Genomic DNA, 25208 nt, shown 5'->3' with positions numbered 1-25208 from the left:
CAAATTTGCTCAGTAGTGCCTCTGCAACATTTTACGCAGTGGCATGAAATTTTGTTAACACCGTCTACAATTGGAGAGCTTAGTTAAATGCTAGTTTTCAGCCATGCTGTGCATATGAATAATCAGTTTCACAAGATTGACTCACTGCTCTGAATTCTGCTCCTTTCTGTTGGTTTTTTACAGAGAGTGTCACTGAAGTGACGACAAACATTTACGTGACAAGTTTTGGACCGGTGTCAGACACTGACATGGTGAGTATTTCTCCCTCCATCTTCATCTCTGGAGGTTTTTTTTTTTTTTTTTTTAATATATATATACTCAAAGAATGTGATGAAACAATGAGATCAATAATATCATTCAGGCAAGTCAACAATGGAGTCATTTTTTTATCAACAGCAGATCCATATTATACAAACTTTTTATTTGTGAAATTCCTTTACACGGCAGACAAAAGCGATGAGCTCATTTTTTTTTTTTGTCTCTGAACGTTATGCAGCATTTGACATATTTGATCATGCAGCTATAATTGACCGCCTTGGGGTAAGAACGTTTTTTTTTTTTTTTTTTTTTTTTTTTTTTTTTTTTTTTAACTTTAGCTCGGAGATGGCTCGACATCTTGTATTATGTAGCTGGATTATTGAGCTTTGGAGTTCTTTGGTCTCGCAAGAGGTCCGCACAAAGTGCTCTGGTGCAGTTCCGGGGCTGTCAAAGTCAAATTCTACACAAGTCCACAAGGATCTTTTCAAATAGATATATCACGAAAGATAATTACAGCAGCTGAGTAGGTCCAATAAGTCTTTAGAGAGTATTCCCTTTCTTTCATTAAAGGGGTATTTGCAGATTATGTAAAAGTCTGTTCTTGCTAGGATATGTCAAGTCAAGCAGGACTTCAAAGTCTCTGGCCTTGTTTAAAATTCTAGGAAGTCATCTCACTTTCTCCTCAGCTCGTCACAGAGTAATTCTTATTCAATTCATGTATTTAAAATTTTAAAAACAATGTCATTATAGACATTTATTCTATCGTACACATATTTTGTGTGCATTTTATTATTTATTTTTTATATAATTATTTATTTATTTATTTTTAGAAAAATTGAGGTGCGGGTTCGATCCCCATTCATCCATTAAATGTATTCATTTTAAAGTAAGACTTCTAAAGAGAGCTATGTTTTGTTTTCTTTTGTTTTCTTTTGTTTTCTTTTGTTTTATACCCATGCAGCTTGTATGGCATCTTTGAGTATCACAGGCCGATTGTCCTCGTTTTTGGAAATCAAAATATGGTCGACCTATACCAGGGGTGTCCAAACTTTTTCATTTGAGGGCCACATACAGAAAATCAGAAGGACGCAAGGGCCACATCATGTTATGAAGAGAAATTGTGTTTAGTCCTAAAAATTGTACAAATAATTTATTTGTGCTTTTGCATATTTAGAAAAATGCTACGGTATATAAACCAATTTATTTGTAATATTGCAGTAGGTTTATTATATGTAGTTTTGGAATTTTTCATTTTAGTTTTTATTTTGTTTTGAGTTTTGTTTTTTAAAATTTAGTTAGTTTTAATTATTTTTCAGGGTGGTTCTGTTAGTTTTTTTTTTTTTAATTAGTTTTAATTCTTTAATAAATGCTTACTTTGAATTTAGTTAGTTTCAGTATTAGTTTTAGTTTTTTTATGTGTATTACTTGTGCGCAATATTTAAAAAACACCATGGGCGTGACGTCATTATTCCGGTTTATATCAAAATAAATCTACTAAAAATCACGTTTAAAATCATCCCCAAAGGCTCCTGCATTAAATTAATTACCAAAGACTGAAACGAAGGACATTTTTGCTATAATTATAGTTAGTTTTATTTTAGTTAGTTTTGTAAACATAAAATGTAGTTTCAGTTAGTTTTTAAAAAGCATCTTCATTTTTATTTTATTTCGTAAACAAAATTGTTTTTTGAATTTGAATTTTTTCGTTAGTTTTAGTTAACTAAAATAACCTTTAATAGCACCTGTGTTTTTCGACACCTTCCCTTCTTACTTTGACCATCTCCAAACATTTTTGTTTTTATTTTATTTGAACTGAGTCAAATGCCATTTTTAGCATATGTCGCGGGCCACTAAAAAATGGACGGCGGGCCGCAAATGGCCCCCGGGCCGTAGTTTGGACACCCCTGCCCTATACCTAAAGAATTCGGTATATAGCGACATTGTCTTGTAAACTGTTCATAAAACAGAATGTGCACACATCCATGCTATCTGGGTGACGACTCTGGGTCATGCGCATGTTCTTATCACAATAGAGAGCACTTTATCTTTTGCAACAGATAACACCTTTGAAGTTTTCTCGGCTCACTTTTAGCCCCAGTCTTCTATTGTACTCACATGCCCCCCTCACTTGGAAACACCATGAATCAGTGGCACATTGCAAGGGCTTACGGTTGTCATCTAGGGTAGTTAGAGGACATAGAATCAGGACTAGGGATACATGTGGTTGTTTGTGGGCTCATTTGTAGGATGGCTGTAGCTTCTTTTCTTTTTTTTCTTTTTTTATATTATTATAAGTCATTTTCATTTCCCGATCTCAGTCTGCATATTTTTAGTAACAAAACTTCACCCAAAAAAAAAGTACAGAACAAGTACCAGATAAATAACAAACATGTGCTCCAGGGGTTCCTTCACTCACAGTGCGGCATGCAACCCTCCTTAGAGAGGACATATTTTGCTTTTTAGCAATTTTAAAACAGTTCCCAGGTGTATTAATAACAACTGTGGACTGATATGCTTTTCAAAATACCCAAAAGAACAGGAATGACAGAACACTTCACACCCTCTATTTCTGTCTGCTGTTTTTCCTTATCCTGTTTTGACTCGGCTGGCCTGACTCAGGCAAGTGAGCAACTGCCCCATATACAGCTGGGCCAATGGCGAGCACAGAGTTTGTTACTATGGCGACTTGCAGCAATGCTAGTTATGGCGTGTACATGGACCGAGTCTAAAACAGCCCGTGTGTTTCTGTGGCACATGCAAAACATCGCCTAGCCAAGCTGCCAAGTTATGGGTGGAGAATTTGCCAAAATTAAAAATAAATACATCAAATAAAATCAAACTTTATTTATAGATTACCTTTCATATATTCAAATGCAACTCAAAGTGCTGAACAATTAAAACATCCATAATACAATAAAAAGAAAAAGCGCGGTGCAAAGGCGACGCAAACCTTTAGCGAATAGGCCCTTGGTGTGGTGGTGGTTATGAAAATTTGCCACACTGTTATGTCACAGTCTGGCTAAATTGACATCACAGAAAAAAATAAAATAGTTTTAACTGTTTATTTTAACATTTGTTGGTTGGTCAAAGTTGGATAATTTTTGTTCAGTAACCTGCCAAATTTAAAACAAGCAAGCTAGCTAGCTGGCTAGTTGCTAGCTGGCTAGTTGCTAGCTAGCTAGTTGCTAGCTGCTAGCTGTCTGGCTGGTAGTTAGAGAGCTGCTGAAACAATAAACAAACAAACAAACAGTATGACCAATTAAAATATTATCTTTCACTTAACAACGCAGGTTATGATACTTTGAAATTTTAAAATATTTATCCATTTGATGTATAAAACGGTAAAGAAAAGTATCCTAGCTACACTGATATGTACAGTGGTGTACTTTTGTTTTGTTGGAGAGTTGTTATGCACTATTTTTCTTTCCAAGGAAGACTTAGAATCACCTTTTTAAAAAGAAAGCCAGCACCGCACTGTTAGATGTGAATGTATTCGATATTACTGATCACTACACTGTTTGTATCATCCTTGAGCACATAAACATTACATCAAGGCTTCGAGCATTCCGTTTCAACATCATCCACTGTCTCAGCACAAAAGTTGCACCACAAGTACGCAGGGGAAAATGTAGCTTGGCACGTCGTACTTTTGATGATGAACAAAAGAGTGTGGCAGCGTTTTGTACACATTATAGTGAATTTCAAAATTATTCCAAAACAAATGTTACACAATTTACAAATGATTTGAAACTGGTCATTGAGCACAGAAGAAAATGAAAGTAATGTGATACACTAAAATGAGGACAAATTGGGATAGTGGACCAACTCTTAGAGCTTGATCCCAGATTTCAATAATGTGCAGTATAAATTGCTAGAATTGGTACCCATTCCAAGAAAGGAGGGCATCTGCTATGTGGATGGGCGGCGCAATGTTTAACATGAGTTCAAATCCAAACGAGCACTACCGCATCAAACGGGCAAAGTGGTTGGCCACATTTACAGAGCTCGTAAATGTATGATAATGGCCGCGGCGAGTTATTTTTAGCTTTTTTCATTTGATTGAAGCGAATTTGGCTTTGAAGACAATGAGCCTTCAGGCGCTCACAAGCAACTAAAATGTAACTCCAGTGTGGATCGTCATTTCTTTTCAAAATCATGCGTAGAAATGAAACAAATTGTTGGCTCCAGCACTCAAACTTAATTGTCAATTTGAAAAGTATTCGGGAGTTTTTAGTTTATTTTTTAATATATATTTATAAAAGTTCATTAAAAAGCATTGAAAGTCATTAAATGGATTTTGCCAAATTAAATCTTTAAATGGCATTAAATAAGATGTGCAGTCATTGAAAGTTTTAATTTAATTGATGTAAACTTTGTTGTTCATGCTTTATTTTACATAAAATGTTGTGCAAATGAGTCACTATGGCGCAATTTAGCAATAATAAATGTGATTTAAAAAATACCCGTATATACTTATTTGCGTAGACTGGTTATTAGTTGTAATATAACTTCAAATAACTTTATGAATTATAAAAATTACTGTATCAATGGTATAATTGTCCGTTTTTATGTTCATTAACAAGAGGATGAAAAACTTGAAAAAATATTTGTATATTTAGAACAGATATAATGTGTGATTAATTTGCGATTAATCATGAGTTAACTATGGAAACGATTTGATTAATTACAATTAAAAATTGTTATCAACTGACAGCCATAATATGTATTAGTTATTATATTATATTATATTATATTATATTATATTATATTATATTATATTATATTATATTATATTATATTATATTATATTATATTATATGCATGTATCTGTATGCGTATATGTATACAGTTATATACAGTGTGACATGGGCATTAAATTTGTTGCATTAAAAACAGCATTAAAAGGCAATACATTAAAATTGCTGATGCATGCAGAAATCCTGAAGTTCCTCTGCCACTTTAAAAACAAGTGTGGACGTTGGCTGCCATTTCCTAACTGTACACTCGAGGCCTTCGATATCTGAAAATCTGTGCAGGCTTTTTGCTGATGCAGTGAATTTCAAGCATATAACTCATATTCCACTGCGTGTTTCTATTCCATTCCTATTTGCTTTATTACTACAATCCTTCCTCCCGACGCGAACAACAATATCCCAGTTTCATGGCAACCAACCCACAAGGTTTTTATTTATTTATTATTTGTGGCAATTTTAGGAATACTGAGGGTATCAAAAAAAAAAAAAAAACGGCCCTGTAAACAATCTTTTAGAGACACAAACGTTTTTCTGGCTAAGCAAAAATGTCAACTTGTTCATAGCGCTATATTCAAGGATTCATCCTCAAGTGCACTATGAAGCGGTTGTACTAAATGGCACAATCAAATCCAATAACTGGCCCTTCCCTCCCTCAAGCTACACAATGCCAGGCATCAAACGCTTGGAGGAATTGTTAAGAATGAGTTGTTCCCCAAACTGAACACTTTATAACCCGCAGATCTCTTTATTGAAGCACAGTATATCCGCTGGTCCAATTACCCGTCTCCAACCTCAAATGCACTTGAAAAGCTTCACTTCTCACCCGTAGCCTTCACTGAAAGCCCAATATGCCACGTGTCTCCAAAACAAGTGGAATTCTCTGCAAATAACCGACGTTGTTGAAAGTCGGCGCCATGAGCTGTGAGCGCGCGAGCATGTCAAATCTCTGCACTGTGTCAGCGCAAGGCCCACGATGTAGGTTACGGTCTTGACACTGATCTCCCCTAAGTAGGGAGGGGCGTGCTCTTGCATCTCGACAATCGTCTTACTCACTTCCTCTGTCTATGTTTCCCTGAAATTAGATGCAGCTCATACCCAAGTAAGTGTGTTTGTTGATGCATGCTGAGTCGTAGTAGCAATGGCAATCTGTTCATCTGGATAGATAGATAGATAGATAGATAGATAGATAGATAGATAGATACATAGATCTTAATCTATTTGATCAAATCTATTTTATTGAATCTATTTTATCTAATCTACCTATCTATCCATCCAGATGAACAGATTGTCATTGGTACTACGACTCAGCATGCATCAAGCTAGCTAGCTAGCTAGCTAGAATACTCTTATTTGTGTATGAGATGCATATAAGCTAGCTTGATAGATAGATAGATAGATAGATCTTAATCTATTTTATCAAATCTATTTTATTGAATCTATTTTATCGAATTTACCTATCTATCCATCCAGACGAACAGATTGTCATTGTTACTACGACTCGGCATGCATCAAGCTAGCTAGCTAGCTAGAATACTCTTACTTGTGTATGAGATGCATATAAGCTAGCTAGTTAGATAGATAGATAGATAGATAGATAGATAGATATATAAAATTCAAAGTCTCCAGTAGCAACAGTACTTCCATACATTCTGCAAAAAGTCAACAACTCAAAAGACTTAAAACATAATATAACTTAAGGTTACTACAATAACACACTTTAAAATGATACCTTTATCTGAAATGAGCTAAATAACGGGGCACAAAAAAAAAAAAAAAACAGAGGCGAAGCGGCAGTAAAACAGGCCAAAATCCAGATGTGTCAGGAGAAATGGCTTTTTTTCTAAACATGGTTTGCAACCAGAAAAAGACTACTTGCAAAACATTTGTTGTTGAACCAAATGTGAGTGTAGAAATAAGCCAAGTCGAAATTTAACATTCTTATAGACGGTGCCGTGTTGTAATTCCTAATTTCAACATCTTGGAGCCCTAATCGAGAATGTTCTAAAACCAACTTTCTGACTTTAACTGAAAATGTTTAAATATAATTCTTACGTTTTACTGCTGGTCCCAAATGATGTTTAACTGTGTTTTACTAAAATAAAATACAAATGTTTTTAACATTGTTTAGTCCTTGGCAGAGGTCTGTAGCCCATGTGCAGGAATAATAAATATTTAGTCCGTACTGACCTTTTTTTTTTTCTTTTTTTTCTTTTTTTCAGTGGCACAGAAAATGTTGCTCACTTTTATGATGAAACTCCACTGCAGAAGTGAAAGACATTTGTGTTCATAAACATTGAATTAATCACGGTCTTCAAGGTTTACCGTAATATAGTATGTTTTTCCTCTAAAAAAAATAAATAAATATATATATATATATATATATATATATATATATATATATATATATATTGGTGTAAAGTGCGCTATAATTCTTGTTTTTTTTTGTGTTTTTTTTTGGGGGGGGGGTTTAAATAAGATGCCATTAAGACACCAGGGCCTTTTGTTTTCAGTCATAAGTCCTCATTCTAGTGCATATAACCTAATTTAGGTTATACAATTATATACTGCAATGCAATCATGACTAAGTAGGACCAACTGTGGAAGTCATAAAAGAGAAATAAAACCAAAAGAGGATGTTTGTTTTTATGGTTATTAATGACAAGAAGTTTTAGGAGATGCAGTTATGGACATTGTCCTTCATTTGTTTACTGCAATGTGATTATATTTGTGGAACAAGATGTGCCTTGGGCTGAACACAGTGAAGTGCTAAATGTGTTTACGCCTCAGAGGAGGAAGATGAACACTGAAGATAATTGCAGTTTGCAGGAGTTTCACAGTTGGTTGCGAATCTCACACAGGTTACACTCTCAGCAAAGGAAAGGTGAATTCACACACACACACACACACACACATACACACAAAAAAGGACGCTGAGAGAATTATTTACAGCACAGAATCAAGAATGACCAGTAATTAGTTTACAGTCCATCAATCAAATCTTTGACTAATCATTACAATGCTCAGTGAAGCTCACAAGAATGGAGATAATGGATGTGCTGCCTGAAGGAAGTGGCGTGTGTCATTATCACACTGGTGAATGTCATGTCTGGCCAGCTGTGTATTGTCAAAAAAAAAAAAAAAGACATCTTCACATATTTCACGAATAACATTAGTTCTAGAGACAACCGATCTTTCCTGAGCAGTAAATCACAACTGTCACATGAGTTAGCTAACGTTTAGCTAACAATGCTAAGGTCAAGTTGTCGACTCAAACGAAATATTGACATTGTTTTCCTTTATCTGAAGCTTGCATCATCTGTCAACAAAGACATTCAAATGCAACGCAAAGTTCCTATTGAGAAATTAATGAAGGTATTCTATTCATCAATATTCCATTATGTAGTTCCATGCCATCTCATTAGCCGCCCATCATTTTTGTTGCTAATGCTTTTTCCACACGATCTCATCTAACAAGAAGGCACTGTTAGACATCAGAAGACATACCTTGTTCATTTTATTTCAAATCTATTGCGCTGGTTTACAGCCAAAAAGATGAGAATTGTGTCAATATCACAATATTTACAGACCTGACTGTACACTGACTAACACTTGCAGGTTTTAATGCAGGACGTTTATTATAATTTTGCTTTTACAAAAAAATAATGCTCCGATTTAATAAAAAAAAAAAAGTATATTAGAAACTCCTCTAAGCATGAGGCAGTGCAGTCGTGTAAAATCATAATGTATACGAAAAATATCTCAATTAAAGGGATGCTTAACTCGTTGAACAATTTTCAGCAATGTAAAGTTAATATTTTGTCCAGAATGAATTTGATAGCATCATTATCATCATGTACAATTAATACCTTTAAAAAGTATTTTTTTTCTATTTGCTGTCGACTGATGATGACATCATCTGTGCTGAGGAAGTAGGTAAGGACCAATCATGGCTCACCTGTTTGGTGGGTTTGGTCAGTAATTGGAGCCATGGTTGGTCGTTACCTACTTCCTCAGCACAGAAAATGACGTTACCACGTTAATTATAGACAAAATGTTAACTTTTTACTGCTGAAAATTGCTAAGTGAGTCAAGTATTCCTTAAATATTTATTGAAAAAAAAATGTGGAGGTCATTAAAAAAGGCTTCAAACCTGGAATATTGAAATTCAAACAGAATTCGCCTCTCCCTCCCACTGCTCCCTGAATCGGTGGATGCTGGTGTCTGTGGATCTCACTCTGCTTCCTCTCTTTAGTTTTTCCTCTGGTCTCTTGAGATCTCCCTTATCTGTTGGAATTTAGAGGTTTCTGGGGTTGGTGTAAAATTTCTGGTTTTGTATCCATGTGGGTGGCCAGTGGTGTCTCGTTGGTGCTGGATTTCGCTTTGATTCATCTTTCTTTCCTTTGAGCTTTTCTCTGGTCTCCCGACCTTCTGAACTTCACAATTTTGGCGAGACTCTGAAGTATCCGGCTAAGGTGAAGGGTAATGGGATTTTTATTAGGTTTTCGGTGAACTAATGAGTACAAATTTACACTAATTCACATGCACATACATGCACACACATTCATTACCCTAACCTCAACCATAACCCAATTCAAACCTAAACTGTAATACCAAGTCTTTACCCTCAAAAAATGGCAAAATGGCCCCACAAGGACGGGTGGGCCCCGCAAGTCTGTGAAATCCCGAAATATTGGCCCCAGCATGTAACAAAAACAAGACCAGACCAATCTCGTGTAAAGACAAAATGTCCTGTTTATTGTTTAAAGGGGTAAAACTGTAATTGGAGAAGTTCCATCCTATCACTACCGGGACATAAAATTAATAATCCTAATTAATCCTTTGAGAACAGAAGCAAGGACAAAATGTCTCCGCGGTAATACCTTGCAGTGTGAGGCTTTGTTTTATTCTTCCTCACGTCACTCATTAACGTGACGCTTTGGCTTTTTGGACCGAGCACGCAGGGAATACAGATAAATGAACTCAAATATCGAGGGCTGAGCCAGGTGCATTTTGGAGATTTTTTTTTTTTAGAGAAACACCAGACAGGCGAGCGTTACTACTAGAAAAGGTAGCCCAAGCTGCAAAACAAGTCTGACAACAAGCAAGCAATAATCAAAAATCCAATAAATGCGGGTATTGGTTGTTTGGTAGCGGAGGTGCAGGATATGGAGGATGGAGAGCAAGTTGTAGGGAGGATGTTACTTGGATGTAAAACGTGGCTAGCAGGTCCACACATTGAAAAGAACAAAAAAAAAAAAAAAGCAATTTCATTAGGGCAATCTGCCAAAAACAATATACTGGCTCTGTTAATCCTCCGTGTTTATTGGCGATTTCTGTCCAAAACAAGCAAACCAATAAAAGATATCGCCCTTTACACGGTGATCATTTTTAGCTGAATTTAACCGTCACAACTGTGGTTAACAAGCACAGGTGAGGCTTTGCGTGGGAAATGGTCTAATAAGCTCAAAAAGCATATTTTCTGAAAAGAAAGTTTACCCTCACGACTTCAATCATTTCTTCAGAGAGCCACGGCGCTAAATAACTTCCCCTCTTTGATAGAACATGCGCTATTATGTAAAAATATGTATAAACGCACAGACTAAAAGCTCACATTGACAGGCAGGCGAAAGGGAATGTGTTTTACGTGGTTGTCCTAGTTCTTGAATCACATCTAAATTGAATAGAATGAGAGAGAAAAAATGGAAAAACTGGCAGATTATCAACCTCTGTGAGACGGGTCAAAGGGCGCGTCAACTTATACAAAGACAAGTGTTAACTTTATAAGATACTCGAATAACTGCAAGTCAGTTCGAGTGCAATGCTGCACATTCTGAATTCAAATCTACTTCAACCTATGATGTTTAAAAAAAAAAAAAAAAATGCACAAGGAAAAGTCATTCATAATTCATTAGTCATTCTGCAGAAAATATTTCAGTCTAATAGATTCAGATTTGAGCACGTCCGCCTCCCAGTTCTGAGGACTCGGGTTCGAGTCCAGGCTCCGGCCTTCCTGGGTGGAGTTTGCATGTTCTCCCCGTGCCCGCGTGGGTTTCCTCCCACATTCCAAAGACATGCATGGCAGGTTAATTGGGCGCTCCCAATTGTCCCGAGGTGTGCTTGTGAGTGTGGATGGTTGTTCGTCTCTGTGTGCCCTGTGATTGGCTGGCGACCAGAGATAGGCTCCAGCACCCCCCGTGACCCTTGTGAGGAACAAGCGGTCAAGAAAATGGATGGATTCGTGGAGATTCAGATTTGCACAAGAATGCCAGCATTTTTTTTCTTTCAAGTTCCTTGCAACATGATTTTCAGAAGATGTAAAAAAAAAAAAAAAATAAATGTAATTATTAAGAATTAAAACTAGCACCCAAGGAACCTTTTGGAGCTGATGTGGTGCCATTTGATTACTTTTTTCCCCTCCATTATACCCCATTAATCTAGTACTGTCACTATCGAATATTTTTAGATTAATCAATTAACGATTATTTAATCGGCAAATCCGATTCATTTAAATTTTGCATTTAAGTGTATTACAAAAGCTTCTTTCAGTCTTTAAGATTCTTACAGTCAATAAAATAATGATTAATAACCTTATTTATTGATTGATTGAATTCTTATTTTTCATTTTATTATTATCATTATTATTATTGTTATTATTAATTCAATATCTGGTGCAATAACCTTATTTATTGATTGATTCAATTATTTTTTTTAATTTTATTATCTGTTCTCATTGCTGCTGGACATGTAAATTTCCCAGAGGGAGCCATCCCAAAGGGATCAATAAAGTCAAGTCTAAAGTCTAAGTCAAAAATTCTATCCATTATTTTCACACAAGCATAGCAAGCAAACAACATTGCTGAGACATCGACATGTGCGCACAAGGCCACTAATGATCTGCATGTTAAATTGTGTGTAATAAAAAAAGACATGAAAATAAAAAGCTCTGCCAAAATGCCAATTCTGTTTTATAGTCAATTGTTTGTTTCTTTCAAACGTGCATTCATGGTCTTAAGCCTTGGGTGCAAACTGCTAGATTGTCTTTTGGAATGCGTTTTTGTATTTTGAGGGAAGGAATCATTAATACAACTGCCCTCTGGTGTCCATGTGATTTCATCTGTTTCTGCTGGCCTGCAGCCATCACTTGTTTGCACTGGGCAAACAACCCGTATCCGATCTGATGTGATTAGTCGCTTGTGATTGCAAATAAAAAAAAAAGATGATTTTACTTGGTTTGTAACACCAAATGAATGTATGTTATTTTCAGGGCTGCGTTTACGATAAAGCAGAGTAATTGTTTCAATTTGGTTAGCAGTGCAGCGCAAGGTCAGGAACATCAATTAACATCCAGTCGGCACTGTTTGGAGAGGCCATTTTGATGTGTTGAGTAGAGACGTTACAAATCCCCCCCCGCTGAGGATGATGGCCTTGTTTTGAAGCCACTTGGAAATGATCACCAGTTTTTTGATTTTCACCCACGGTGCAGTCAGTTCCACATCACTGCTCACCAAGAAGCCTTTGAATGTACCAGAAAGGAAAAAAAAAAAAGCGAAATTATCGATCACTCAAGTCTGCACAGCTGCTATACACAGCTAATGAGGAGCTCTGTTGCCAGGACACCAACTCCTTCAGATCGAACATGAAATACATTCCCGTTTGAATGGATACGACTTACTTTGTTCTTATTTTATTTGGAAAGTTAACACGTTCAAGTTTTTGCCGTTTGACAAAAAAATGTGAAATGTAGATGTAATAACTATTACTAACGTAAGGGCGACATTGGAAATGTCAAATTAGTGACGTTTCTGACCCCTCTAGTGACTATTTTTGCAAAAAAATGAAGACTGACAAAATTAAATTTTAATCAGGGGTGCACATAAGTGGTGCGCTGGTGCGCATGAGGACTGGAAATTGAATATTGCGCTCCATTTCAATTCTGTCACCACACTTTTGCACACTAAGAAGTCAAGTCAGCCGCCATGACGTTTACTTCTGAGATTAGCTGGCCGATTTATCGGCCCCGATTTCTTTCATTTTCCACCGATTTCATCAGCCTCCTCTGAGGCCTGAACAAGTCAGACACTGTCCTCTTCTGCTGAGATGACTAATAGGCTTTTCATCTTTATTGGAGAGAACTACTTCATGTGCAGTGAAAACAACCTGTTTGTATTATTTAACAGGTACTGTTCAATAAAACAACATTGGAGCACTGAAGGTGTATGCTGCTTGTTATGGGGGGGAAAAAAATCTGGATCGGCAAAAATCAGGATCGGCAGGATCAGACATTTTAAAAGACCGGGTATCGGCAGAAAAATTTGTGATTGGTGCACCCCTAGTATTACTTATGTTTTGACCCTCACAGCACATTACATAGTAGTCTATGAACAACAATTGCTAGTAAGCTAGCTACCGAGCTAGCTGAGCACAGGTCCCATACTACAATTTGTTTTTCAAACAGGGCCATGTAACTTAATTGTGTCAAATATGAAAATGACTCCTTTAAAATCATTTTCAAATTTCTTGAACTAAGCAAAATGGTGTCTCTGACTACAAACTGTGTCAGTGGACTTGTGCGACTTGGTTGTTCAAACATTGCTGCACTCTAAAATCATGATCAGGGATCGACTGGAAATGTGATATCTTACGTTTTTATTTTGAAGTTGACCCTCACGTTCAGCGCATTGCAAAGTAGGCTACTTGTAGCCTATGGTCAACCATTGTGGCGTCTAGCTTAAATATGCTGGCACCCCGCTAACAGCTAATGCTAACATTTGCCGTGTGACAGTGGCTGAACATGCTGCAGCGGGCCGCCAGCGAGAGGGTTATATTTATACGTGAAAGTGGTCCTTGGAGTAAAAAAAAAATATATAATAATAAAAAAGATTAGGCACTGTACTACTGTGATAGAGAACTGTGATCGTCAGCTCGCTAGCTAGCTAGCTAACTAGCTGAGCACAGATGGGCAAATTTGTTTTTCAAACAGTGCCATGAAACTCAATTGTATTAAATATGAAAATTACTGTTTCAAAATCGTTTTCAACTGGTTTGCAAGAAGGAAAATGGTGCCTGTCATTGCTATGGTAACAACCTACTGTTTCAGCGGAGTTACGTGACGAGGTTGTTCAAACATTGCTGCATGCTAAAATCATGAATCAATGTTTAAATCAGGATATTTAGAATGAAAATTAATTGTGTACACGCCGACTGTAGTAGGAAACCTGTGTGACACTATATCTTTCTGTTTTCTCTAAAGAATAAATGCCATACACTTGAGCGCTTCGTATGATTACAACTTTCCACTCCACTCCCCACAGGAGTACACCATCGATGTATTTTTCCGCCAGAGTTGGAGAGATGAGAGGCTGAAATTTGATGGGCCCATGCAGGTGTTGCCCCTCAACAACCTCCTTGCCAGTAAGATCTGGACACCTGACACATTTTTCCACAATGGGAAGAAGTCTGTGGCCCACAACATGACAACTCCAAACAAACTTCTGCGACTAGTTGACAATGGCACACTTCTATACACTATGAGGTAAGACGGAACAACAACAACTCTAATAGACCGAACATTGACAATTTAGACAGTATGAGCATGTGAGGTTTAAGTAATTATTTTCATCCACTTGGAATTTCCATCCACACATTCTACACTACAGTAACAAATACGTGAATGTGTGTATGCCTTTAAAAGGCGGGTCTACACTTTATGACGTACAATTTGCAGGCTATTCCAAAGTGGCTAATACAGGTGACGGTGCCAGTTGAGGCTCCCTTTTGATTACTTTATTGTATTATCGTTATTGTTTCATATAAGAGCAATATTGGCTGTTATGGATTGCAGTTTTTTTATAACGAGCAGTGATAGGCCATATTCAATTAGCTAACAATCATGTTTACATGCAGTTGAGTAACTGTATTGTACTGTGCAATAAAAAATGATGCACTGAAAAAGTGAACCACAAGGGACGACTATTTACTGTTAATCAAATGTGTTTAATACAAACTACATTCAGGCCAACACAGATTATAAAAACTAAAATATAAAAATGAAATAGTAATATTTACCCATCCCAAATAAGAAACGGTAAATTTCAAATTATATTCCATTATATCATTTTATTAGTACATTACACTTCAAGGTTTTGACCTTACTTTTGAATAAAGTGCTATATTTTATTAGGATTGTTTGTGTGTAAATTGTTCCATAAACGGATTCTTTTTACCCTGACACAACGTTCCAACCAAAGAATTGCCAGTGTGTATAATCAGTAAATAGCTCATTGACTCGCTTATATTGATTCCCCATTAAACTTCAGGTTCAGAAATAAAAGTGACTATAAAAGATGCACAGTGGGTGTTGCGTCTTGGCTTGTGTTTTGACTTGTGTCGTATTTCCTATGTCTTCAACCCCACGTGACCTCACCCCTGCCTGCCCCCCCATCCTTCGCCCGTCAAGGTTGACCATTCATGCCGAATGTCCAATGCACCTGGAGGATTTCCCCATGGATGCGCACGCCTGTCCCCTGAAATTTGGAAGCTGTGAGTCACAGTAACAGCAAAAGTTTAGCACTACAGTCAGTATACAAAATCGCAAGCAAACTAAACTTAAATATTGGTCCCAGATATCACTGCGTTTCATATGCTTCAAAGTGGAAGTCAACCTGAAATATTTCTTGACAATAATATGTTACATGTGACCTCACTAGTCTAGACGTTCTGATTAATATTACATTTGTGAAATAAGAGTTAAGAAGCAAAATCCAGCCATTTTTATCCATCTCAAGGGTGCAGCCATTTTGCCACTTGCTGTCGACTGAAGATGACATCATAGTTGCTCAGGGCTCAGGCAACGACCAATCACAGCTCACCTGTTTTCTCAAGCTGAACTGTGATTGGTCGTTACCTGAGCCCTGAGCAACTGTGATGTCATTTTCAGTTCACAGTGAGTGGCAAAATGGCCGCCTTCTGATAACGCAATATTAACCAAAATATTGCATTTAGACAACTGGGGCTGCAGAGAACATATTATTGTCAAGAATTCTTGGGAGGTTAAAAAAAAAAAAAAAAAATTCTAAATATTATTATTTTTTGTTACATTTACATTATTTTAATTTATTATTATTTTATTATATTTTTATTTTTGTACAATTAATTCAAATCATGCCCAAACATACATATGACATATTACGTCATCTTCAGTCGACAGCAAGTGGCAAAATGGCCGCCCTCTGAGATGGGAGGGGAAAAAAATGGCTGGATTTTGCTGCTTCACTCATATTCCAACTAATGCAATATTAACCAGAATGCCCATATTACGACCAGTGGGGCTGCATAGAACATATTAGAGTAAAAAAAATAAAAAATTGGGTTGACTTCCTCATTAAAAGAACACGTAAATAAAACAAACAAATGAAGATTTCCCTTATTCTTGGACTTTCAATAAAAGAATTATCACCATCGACATGAAATAAAGCCGCCTCTAATCCGTGTTTGCCGCCTTCTGCTTCCTAGATGCATACACCAACAATGAGGTGATTTACCTCTGGACTCATGACGACGAGCGTTCTGTTTCTGTGGCTGGCGATGGTTCCAGGCTCAACCAGTATGACCTACTGGGACACGTTATTGGCAAAGAAACCATAAGTTCCAGTACAGGTACAGTTCATAGAGAATACAAAGAATATACTGGCCAGCATGGTGCTACTCTGTGGGTTGGCACAAAAAAAAAAAAAGCTTGTGGATTGTATTTAAAAAATCAAAAGGCTTCTGCTGGTTGGTGTTTATTTCTGCGTGTCAGCATGGGGACTGGTTGGCGAAATCCGAGGTGTGCCCCATCCTAAGCCGCTGAGCATACTCTTGACACTTTAAAGATGAATTGCACTGATGGAAAATAAATTTCACTTTCTTCGGATTTTCCTCCCTGATCCAAAAATCAATCCGTATTTCCGTCCAAAGCCGTGTGCAATTTTTCTCAGCCCTTTGACAGGTGCTGCAGAAGGGCAAAATTATTTTTATCATATGGGTCATTGCAGGCAGTGTGAAACAGTTTTTCAATGGAATCGGGGTCCTGCCTCAGAACTGGTCATCACAATGATGGGATGACCATAAAATTGAGTCTATTGAGTGCGTCGGTGTATAATTATAATAAATATATAAAAAATATAATAAATAAATAAAACACAATCAAACAATTTGCTGTGGCATGCATGAGTTAGCCTGATACAGGTAGAGTCGATTAATAATAAAGAAGAACATCAACTAAAATGTTTCCATGGAGAATATATACCTGTGAGTATTGGTGGAAGTCGTCTTTGCTTATGTTACTTTTGCATAAATACAGAACAGTTATTTGATGGTTGAAATGACCACACTACTGATACAAATTTCTTTTAGTCCGTCTATGGCATCTCCTATTTAAGTTAGCATCAAGCAAGGGGACTTGTTTTCGCATAATAATAATAGCAGTAACGACGTGTTGAACGTATGTCCTGTTTATCTTTGAATGAATATTTTGGGGCCTAGTGTTGTAGTCAAGACCAAATCAAGCGAGATCAACACATTATCGAGACCGAGACAAGACCAAGATTGAAGGTTGAGACTGAGACAAGACCAAAGACCTTTAGAGTTTGAGTCCAAGACTTTTGGAGGTTGCGACCAAGACATGACCAAGAATTTTGGAAGTCTTGACCGAGACAAGACTCAGTAAAAATGCATTCGATTCCGAGACGAGACCCTTAACTCTTTGACCGCCAAAAACATTTAATGGCGTATTCTAAAATCCAAATGAATGCTGCCAAAAACGGTAATTTACGTTTATTACATTTTTGTTTTTTCTTTCTCTCTCAATGGGCAGCGCAACGCCTTGTGCTGCGCTGCCTTGTCACGAAACAAAAAATATTAGTGTCTGTTGTGCAAAAAAATGTATCTTTTTCACTAAAAGCTTGTTTTTCTCTTAATATTTTTGTATTTTCGCTTATGTCACTCCAATGACCTAATTTCAAATGGTGATTACTAAAGAACGAAATAAGGTAGAAACATACTTTTTTTTTTCTCATGAAAGAATGTAATCCAATCTTTCATATGGTATCCACCATATTTATGTCATCTTACCACCATATTTATGTCATCACAATATTCTGTTTGCTTTAAAAGATGAGTTAAAAATGCTCCAAAACGGCTGGCACCGTTGGAGTTTTTTAGATAACGTTTGGCAGTCAAAGTGGTCGCGAAACCTGTCACGAGACCAAGAACAATGTTAAGAACTGCAACACTAATGGTCCCAAATAAACAACTTGGAGCAACAAAACTTTGCATCTCATTTGGAGAAGGAAACCCTGGCACAAGAAAAAACAACTGCCAACCTTACTGTAGAAAATAAACAGCAACATTAAACACAGAAGTGGACAAACTGGAATGCATATCTGATTATAATACAGTGCATTGCTTTATTTACAACTGTTGAACTGTCAACCAAGATAGATTTAGCATTAGCCAAAATAAAAACACAACCAGACTGACTTAGCTCAAATGGAAGTACATTCCACAATTTCAGGAGAATGCACTGCAATGCTCGATCACCTTTTGTTCATATTATCATGTGAGGAACATTTAGTTAAATGTGGTCAGCAGACTGCAGTCACCTAACACGACAATAAAACGACACCGGATCCACCAAGTGTGGAGGTGCCCGATGATTGGGGCTCTGTATTGAACTGTAGCCTAAAAATAACATGGGAAAATTGCCAGGACAACAGAATTAGCAGGATGTGGCTGAATCAATGTGATCTAGATAAAAAGCGTAGCAGCAGCATGTTTATTTCTAGTTCAGAATGAAGTTCAGAAACAACTTTTAGGTGGGAAAAATCACGAGCGGATTACAGGTTTATGTATTCATCAAAAAGCACGGATGGATCGACTATGGCCTCAAGGATTCTCAAGCTGGGGCCAACAATAAGTCAGATAAGCGGAATAGAAATCGGAGGGATGGATGAGCGGCAACAAAAAAGTAACAGAAGACTGTAAGAGAGGTGAAAAGTTTTCCTCTTTAAAAGCTTTTTGCTCCTTGCGACTCTCGGGAGGGAAGCCACTGGGTCACAGAGCTGTGGCAGGTTTCACTTGCGCTTTGAGACCTAACTAACAATGAAACCACTTTTTGCAGTGCCCTCTGGCCTGTTTTCCTTGAAGTAAAAGGTGTGCTGTATGTGGTCAGAAACTCTACTGAGAACACTTTGTTTGAGATAATCATTATTGTTTTGCTGTTTGGTGGTTTCACACAAAGTCTTGCTACTAAACGCCGACTTGAAGGTGGATGTTAAATGATTCCTTTAATAAGCTTTGCACAGGCCAAGTAACATTTTGTTCTTTCAAGGCTCTAAAACAGGGGTGTCCAAACTACGGGCCAGGGGCCATTTGCGGCCCCGCCATACATGTTTTGGCGGCCCGCGGCAAATACTAAAAATAATTTTTCAATGCTGTTTTAAAAAAAAAAAAAAAAAAAAAAGAGGGTGGATTAAACATTTCTAGCTATGCAAAGACACAAATTTGCAGATAATAATTCAGTTTCAGAAATAAAAATAGTTTCATCCACTTGTTGGTTAGTGTCAAGGTCCAATTTGTGAAAAAAATCACATTAGATTAATGGTTCTTAATTAAGTGTGGTCAGTTGACGACCGATTGTTCTTGTTGTGGTTCAGAATGTCAAGTTGGGATTCAGCTGCTGCTCAGTGGAGAGGCGTATCTATTATAGTGGCACACAGGGGTCACTATTTGCCTTGTGTCTGTTAGCAGTTTTCAATAAGTAACTGCACATTATATCAACAATTTATAATTGCTTCATTGATTTTTTACCATGTTTAACTCATTCACTGCCATTGACGGAAAAAGACGTCAAATGATGTATTTTTTGCTGGTCTGGCAAGGAATATCTTAATAAATAACTTTTTGAAAAAAAAAAAGTCAAAGTGGCCCTTGCAGCTTTCTATTTTTCTGTATGTGGCCCTCAGAGGAAAAAATTCGGACACCCCTGGTCTAAAAGAAACGTGTGCCTGATTTTTTCGCTTAAGGACTAAACAGGGAAATAGTGAGAACGCTATGGCAACCTTGGCATTAATATACTTAATTGAATATGTCTAAATGTTACAGCATGTCGGCTTGTGTTGTCTACTTGATCTGCTATGTCTCCATTTCTCTTTTTTTTCTGCTCTCTCTCTTCAGGAGAATATGTAGTGATGACAACATACTTCCATCTGAAACGGAAAATTGGCTATTTTGTGATCCAAACCTACCTTCCTTGCATCATGACAGTCATACTGTCACAGGTGTCCTTCTGGTTAAACAGAGAATCAGTTCCCGCACGCACCGTATTTGGTGAGTTCCAGCTTGTGTTTTGATGCAACCCTGAATGCACTAAATAATAACTGAAGTCTGAGAGACTGATGGCCGGGTGAGTATGTGGGGCTTTTAAAGGGCGAGGTAAGAGCAAAAGCAACGTGCAGAGATGATTTAATTCAATAGGCAGCATTGATCTCATTTGATTGTGCAGGCATATCCAGCTAATCAATCTAATCTCATCCAAACATTGTCATCACTGTGCCAGACTCCAAGATGAGATGCAATTTGCTAGTCCGAGTTCCTTTCTGTTGCTATAGTGCTGCTACCAAGGGCTGGACTGGCTCCTAAAATTGCACGATATATACAGTTAGGCCCAAAAATATTTGGACAGTGGCACAAGTTTTGTTATTTTAGCTGTTGACAAAGACATATACAGTACAGGATGCAATCATATAATCAATATAGAATTAATGTGCATTGGCCCGTCCCTCATTAACCGTCATCAAATGTGCAGTTAAAAGGTCTGGAGTTGATTCTAGGTGTGGCGTTTGCATTTGGAAGCTGTTGCTGTGAACACACAACATGCTGTCAAAGTAGCTCTCAATTGGGGTGAAACAGCCCATTCTGAGGCTGACAAAAAAAAAAAAAAAAAGAGCAAAACCATCAAAGAGTAAACAGTAAACAAATAAACAGTTTGGTACATTGTGAGAAAAACTAAATGCACTGGTGAGCTTGTGAATCTTCTTACAAAAAGGTAAAGGCACAAAATCACCACAAATCTCAACTCAAGAAACAGGCTGGTCTTTAACATGAAGTAACTTGTGAAATTCACATTTTTAAAATTGTAAGGAACTTTAAGTTAACTCAAAATTAACGCACTAATTTTGACACCATTAATATATATCTTTTTTGAAACATATAGTCATGTATTCAGAACGATTTTGATGCCTTTTTGATCCAAGTCCATAAATTATGATTTGATTTTTTAATTTGAATGTCCGAATTACCACCCATTCGTGCACAGCGCTAGCTGCTACTATGTATGTCCCCTAACCTGTTTTACAACATTGTATATTGATTTCCAAAAAGCCAAACAAAGGAACAAGGTAGCACGAGCAAAAAATACTAAATTAAAGCCGAAAAACCAGAGTGATGTGATCAAATAAACAGGGCAGATGGCACGCAACAGGACATGAGACATTGTACAATAGTCAGAGAACAACTGAAAGAAAAACAGGCAACTAAATACAAACGGAACGACAGGAAAACAAGCTACTGGAGTGAGAGGACAGTTTTGGACAAGTAATTCTGGAGGTTGTCCACTACTAAAGGAAGCGTTTCACCGGGGCCATTTTGGAGGGCGTCTGGGGTGTCAGATACAATGGATGGATAATAGTTCACGTTTTCTATATTGTTTTTGAATGTGCTTCTATTCCAAATGTCTTCTCTTTGCTTCATGTATTCTCTTTGTGGGACTAATAACGTTTATGTTATCTTAAATGGCCAAGTGGAGGTCAAAGCGAAGAGTCAGAGGTGAGGGCACACGCAGCTCAGACAAAGGAAAACCGATCAAAAACTGACTGAGTAGAACGGCTAAAAGGGAAAGAACCAGCCATATCTAAATCTGAATCACAGTCAGATTGGGAACGCAGAAGTGGCTGGGGAGGGGGACGTCTGGGCTTCCTTGCTAAAGCTGCTGCCCCCGTGACCGGCGGTAGAAAATGGATGGATGGAGTCAGAGTCCGTATTAAATTGGAATCTATAAATCTGAATCATTTTGTGTCAGCAAAATGGTAGGGCCAAATGAAAACAAGAATAGCTTTGGAGAGCTGATTGGTTGACATTCAAAGCCTATTCTATTGAACAATTGTCTTGTATTAAGAAAGGACACTTTCATTTTAAGGTGACTGCACTGTGGCATGTAGTAATGAGGGACACATTTCCTCGCATTGTTTCCCATCTTGGTCATCTTTCTTCTTTTGGTTGTATGCTGAAAATTTTTTGTAGGTTTCAGTTTCAAAACGTTTTAAAAAGAAGAACCCGAAGACAGGTGATTTATTTTGAGCAGAGAAAATATTTATACTTAGACTTTAAACTGATCTGGATCGGATGATATTTTGTATTTTAGGCAGAATCGGTGATTGGCTGTAATGTCTTAATTTGCTCGATCAATCAATGTTGTCATTGGTCAGCTCCACAAAATAAGACATTTTTTTTTCAAACAAGACCATTTTTTGAACATTTTTGGGGGATTTTCGTTATTCGTTGGCCGGGCTTTGCCTTTGCCCTTCAAATGGCGGCGGTCAGCTGTCGAGTTTTTTTTTTTTTGTTTATTAAGTATATTGCTCCATTTTCTGATATCAGTTATCAGTTATCTTTTTTCTTTTTCTTTTTTTAAAGTTTGTTGATCAGCCGAAAAATCCTAAAGTCACCCTCTACCTGACCTCTTCAACTTCTACCACAGAATCTAATTTTTAAATCATCTCTTCTTTGCAGAGAGGATGGAGAAGTTAAAATACTGGATTTAAAAAACAAAAACAAAACAAAAAAAAAACATTTAACTCATTCACCTCCTTCCACTGAAGCAAGCCCCTTCGCTCCCGGTTTTACTGGATTTTGACTGATGATGCAAATCCAACAGAATATTGTGTTCTATTCCTATAAAATCATGGAACCTACCAAAAAAAGTGCCTTCTTTCATCAGGAAAAAAAATAAAAATACAATCGTATCTGTTTCCGTTTTGCAGCAATTAGCATTAGGACAGCTTAGTTTCCTCAATATTTACATTCCTGGTGAAAACACTGGCAAAAAGAGCTTGTTGCAACATGGCCTTGGCTGATCTATTTACTCTACTGCCACCTACTAGTCGTTTTTTGTAATGACTACCACTGCTTTGAGCCACCTATTCTGCATCAAAGCCTTCTGTATGCTCTTGCATAAAAACAAACAAACAGGAAAAAAAAAACGGAAAAAAAAAAACGTATAAATGTGTTTTTTGGGTTTGAATTAGTTCAATTAATATAGGTAGTTAAGAATTGCTTTTGTGTTAGAGGTCTCCTTAAAATATTCACAAAAATACATAATAATAATATGTAAAGTGATGGTTATTAAAATTAGGCAGGTTTGCAAAAGGTAACTGTTATTTATAAATAAAATATTACTAAACTGCACTGGGTTGGAACCTCACGTCTGACCTTTTCTTGTCCTAATAATCTGAGACACACTAACAAAAATTCAATAACTTGCCAATTCAAAAAGTACATTTTCCAATGGCAACATTATTTTTAATTGAATAAAATGTCGATGGGAAAAACATTGCACAAACCAATGTGTAATAAATAAAACACTTTACTTCACTGTTTCCTCAAGATATTTTTTATTCTCTCCTCAGGGGTCACTACCGTCCTCACCATGACGACCCTAAGCATCAGTGCCCGCAACTCCCTCCCTAAGGTTGCCTATGCCACCGCCATGGACTGGTTCATGGCGGTGTGCTACGCCTTTGTCTTCTCTGCCTTGATTGAGTTTGCCACAGTCAACTACTTCACCAAGCGCAGCTGGGCGTGGGATGGGAAAAAAGAGGGCATGGAAGTCAGGGTGAGTGATTCCTGTATGAAAATTGCACATAGATGTGATGATGATGATGATGATGATGATGAAAGTGTCAAGCAAAATGACAGAATTTAGTTCCCTCTCTCCTCTCTACGCTTCAACTGCTCCCATCTTTTACCGTTATATTTTTTTTGTTGAAAACGCTAAGAGCTGCTGAGAATGTTGTAAATTTACACTGGCGAATGAACAAGGGTTAAACTGGAAACTCGGAGTTACCCCTTAAAGTAACCCTGACTACTCGGTAAAGGGGCTTTTATTTATTCATTAACAGCCAAATGGAACAAGGACAGCGGGGCGGAACAGGGAGAGCAGAAACCGAGGTAAAATCCCAAAGACGCTAGCCCCAATTTAGGGTGGCAGCATATGTTCAAGCCCCATTTTAGTCAGTGTAAACCCATTCTGTCAAGATGAGACAGCATCCTGCAGTACAGCCTGCTCATTAAAAAAAATGGTACACTGACTTAAAAAAAAAAAAGAAAAAAAGTGAGACTGCATTTAAATGAATCCCCTGAGGCCCTATATTACTTTCACGCACAGATTTGTCAATAGTTTTGCATTCTTTTGTGTGTTTATGAGCAGCGAAGAGGGTAGACGTAATTGGATCAGATCAAGAAAGTTGAAATATAGATGAGTGTGGACCATTTTGCTGGAAATATTTAGCTGGGGAATGCGTTTGCGCTTCAGTCAATTTAGGATTATTGACTCTGGAGCCATAATGTTGAGGCAAAAAAGAATAATAATTGAAATGGGTTTCATAAATTGCTTTGTACCCGAAACTCAATGCCCTTTTTTTTTTTTCTTCAATCATCTGGTTCAGGAAATTTACATACAGGCCTCACCTATGTTGAGATGAATGTAATTTATTAACGTCATGAACAAGAGGGGGGGGGGAAACTAACAGGGGTGCCACCAGGTGGCTGTAATCACCTCTAACATGATTGACACCAAAGTGCAGCGCATCACCTGCAGTGCAGAAATGACATTTGCAACAACTGAGCAGATGTTAGTAGATGCCGGTTATTCACTGCAGTTGAACAAATAAAAGCATGCAAGCCATTATTTTAGAAAACAATACACCAGACCAATATGGAAGACCAAAAGTGTCAAAATTCAATACATAAAAAGGCCTTTTTGAAATAAATATCCTTCTTGATAAATAACAGACAATTATGTAATATGGTCATTAAATTGTAAAATAAGGCGTTAGTATTGTTATGAAAAGTGTTCATACTGTTCTTTAATATGTAAAAAAT

General features: G+C 37.2%; 1 protein-coding gene across 2 annotated transcripts in view; it reads left to right on the top strand.

Moving 5' to 3' along the window:
* gabra3 (gamma-aminobutyric acid type A receptor subunit alpha3) overlaps nucleotides 1–25208 on the top strand; it is a 91716-nt gene that overhangs the window by 54093 nt on the left and 12415 nt on the right. For both annotated transcript variants that reach the window (XM_077504992.1, XM_077504991.1), the window contains exons 4-9: nucleotides 184–251; nucleotides 14324–14544; nucleotides 15469–15551; nucleotides 16524–16667; nucleotides 20226–20378; nucleotides 23735–23940. In XM_077504992.1, the coding sequence (XP_077361118.1) occupies nucleotides 184–251; nucleotides 14324–14544; nucleotides 15469–15551; nucleotides 16524–16667; nucleotides 20226–20378; nucleotides 23735–23940 (875 nt within the window). The remainder of the gene's footprint in view (nucleotides 1–183; nucleotides 252–14323; nucleotides 14545–15468; nucleotides 15552–16523; nucleotides 16668–20225; nucleotides 20379–23734; nucleotides 23941–25208) is intronic.

This window comes from Festucalex cinctus, chromosome 18 (genome assembly GCF_051991245.1).
Source record: "Festucalex cinctus isolate MCC-2025b chromosome 18, RoL_Fcin_1.0, whole genome shotgun sequence".
Taxonomy (NCBI): Eukaryota; Metazoa; Chordata; class Actinopteri; order Syngnathiformes; family Syngnathidae; genus Festucalex; species Festucalex cinctus.
The sequence above is the reverse complement of the archived record's forward strand: the minus strand, read 5'-3'. Positions and strand labels throughout refer to the sequence as shown.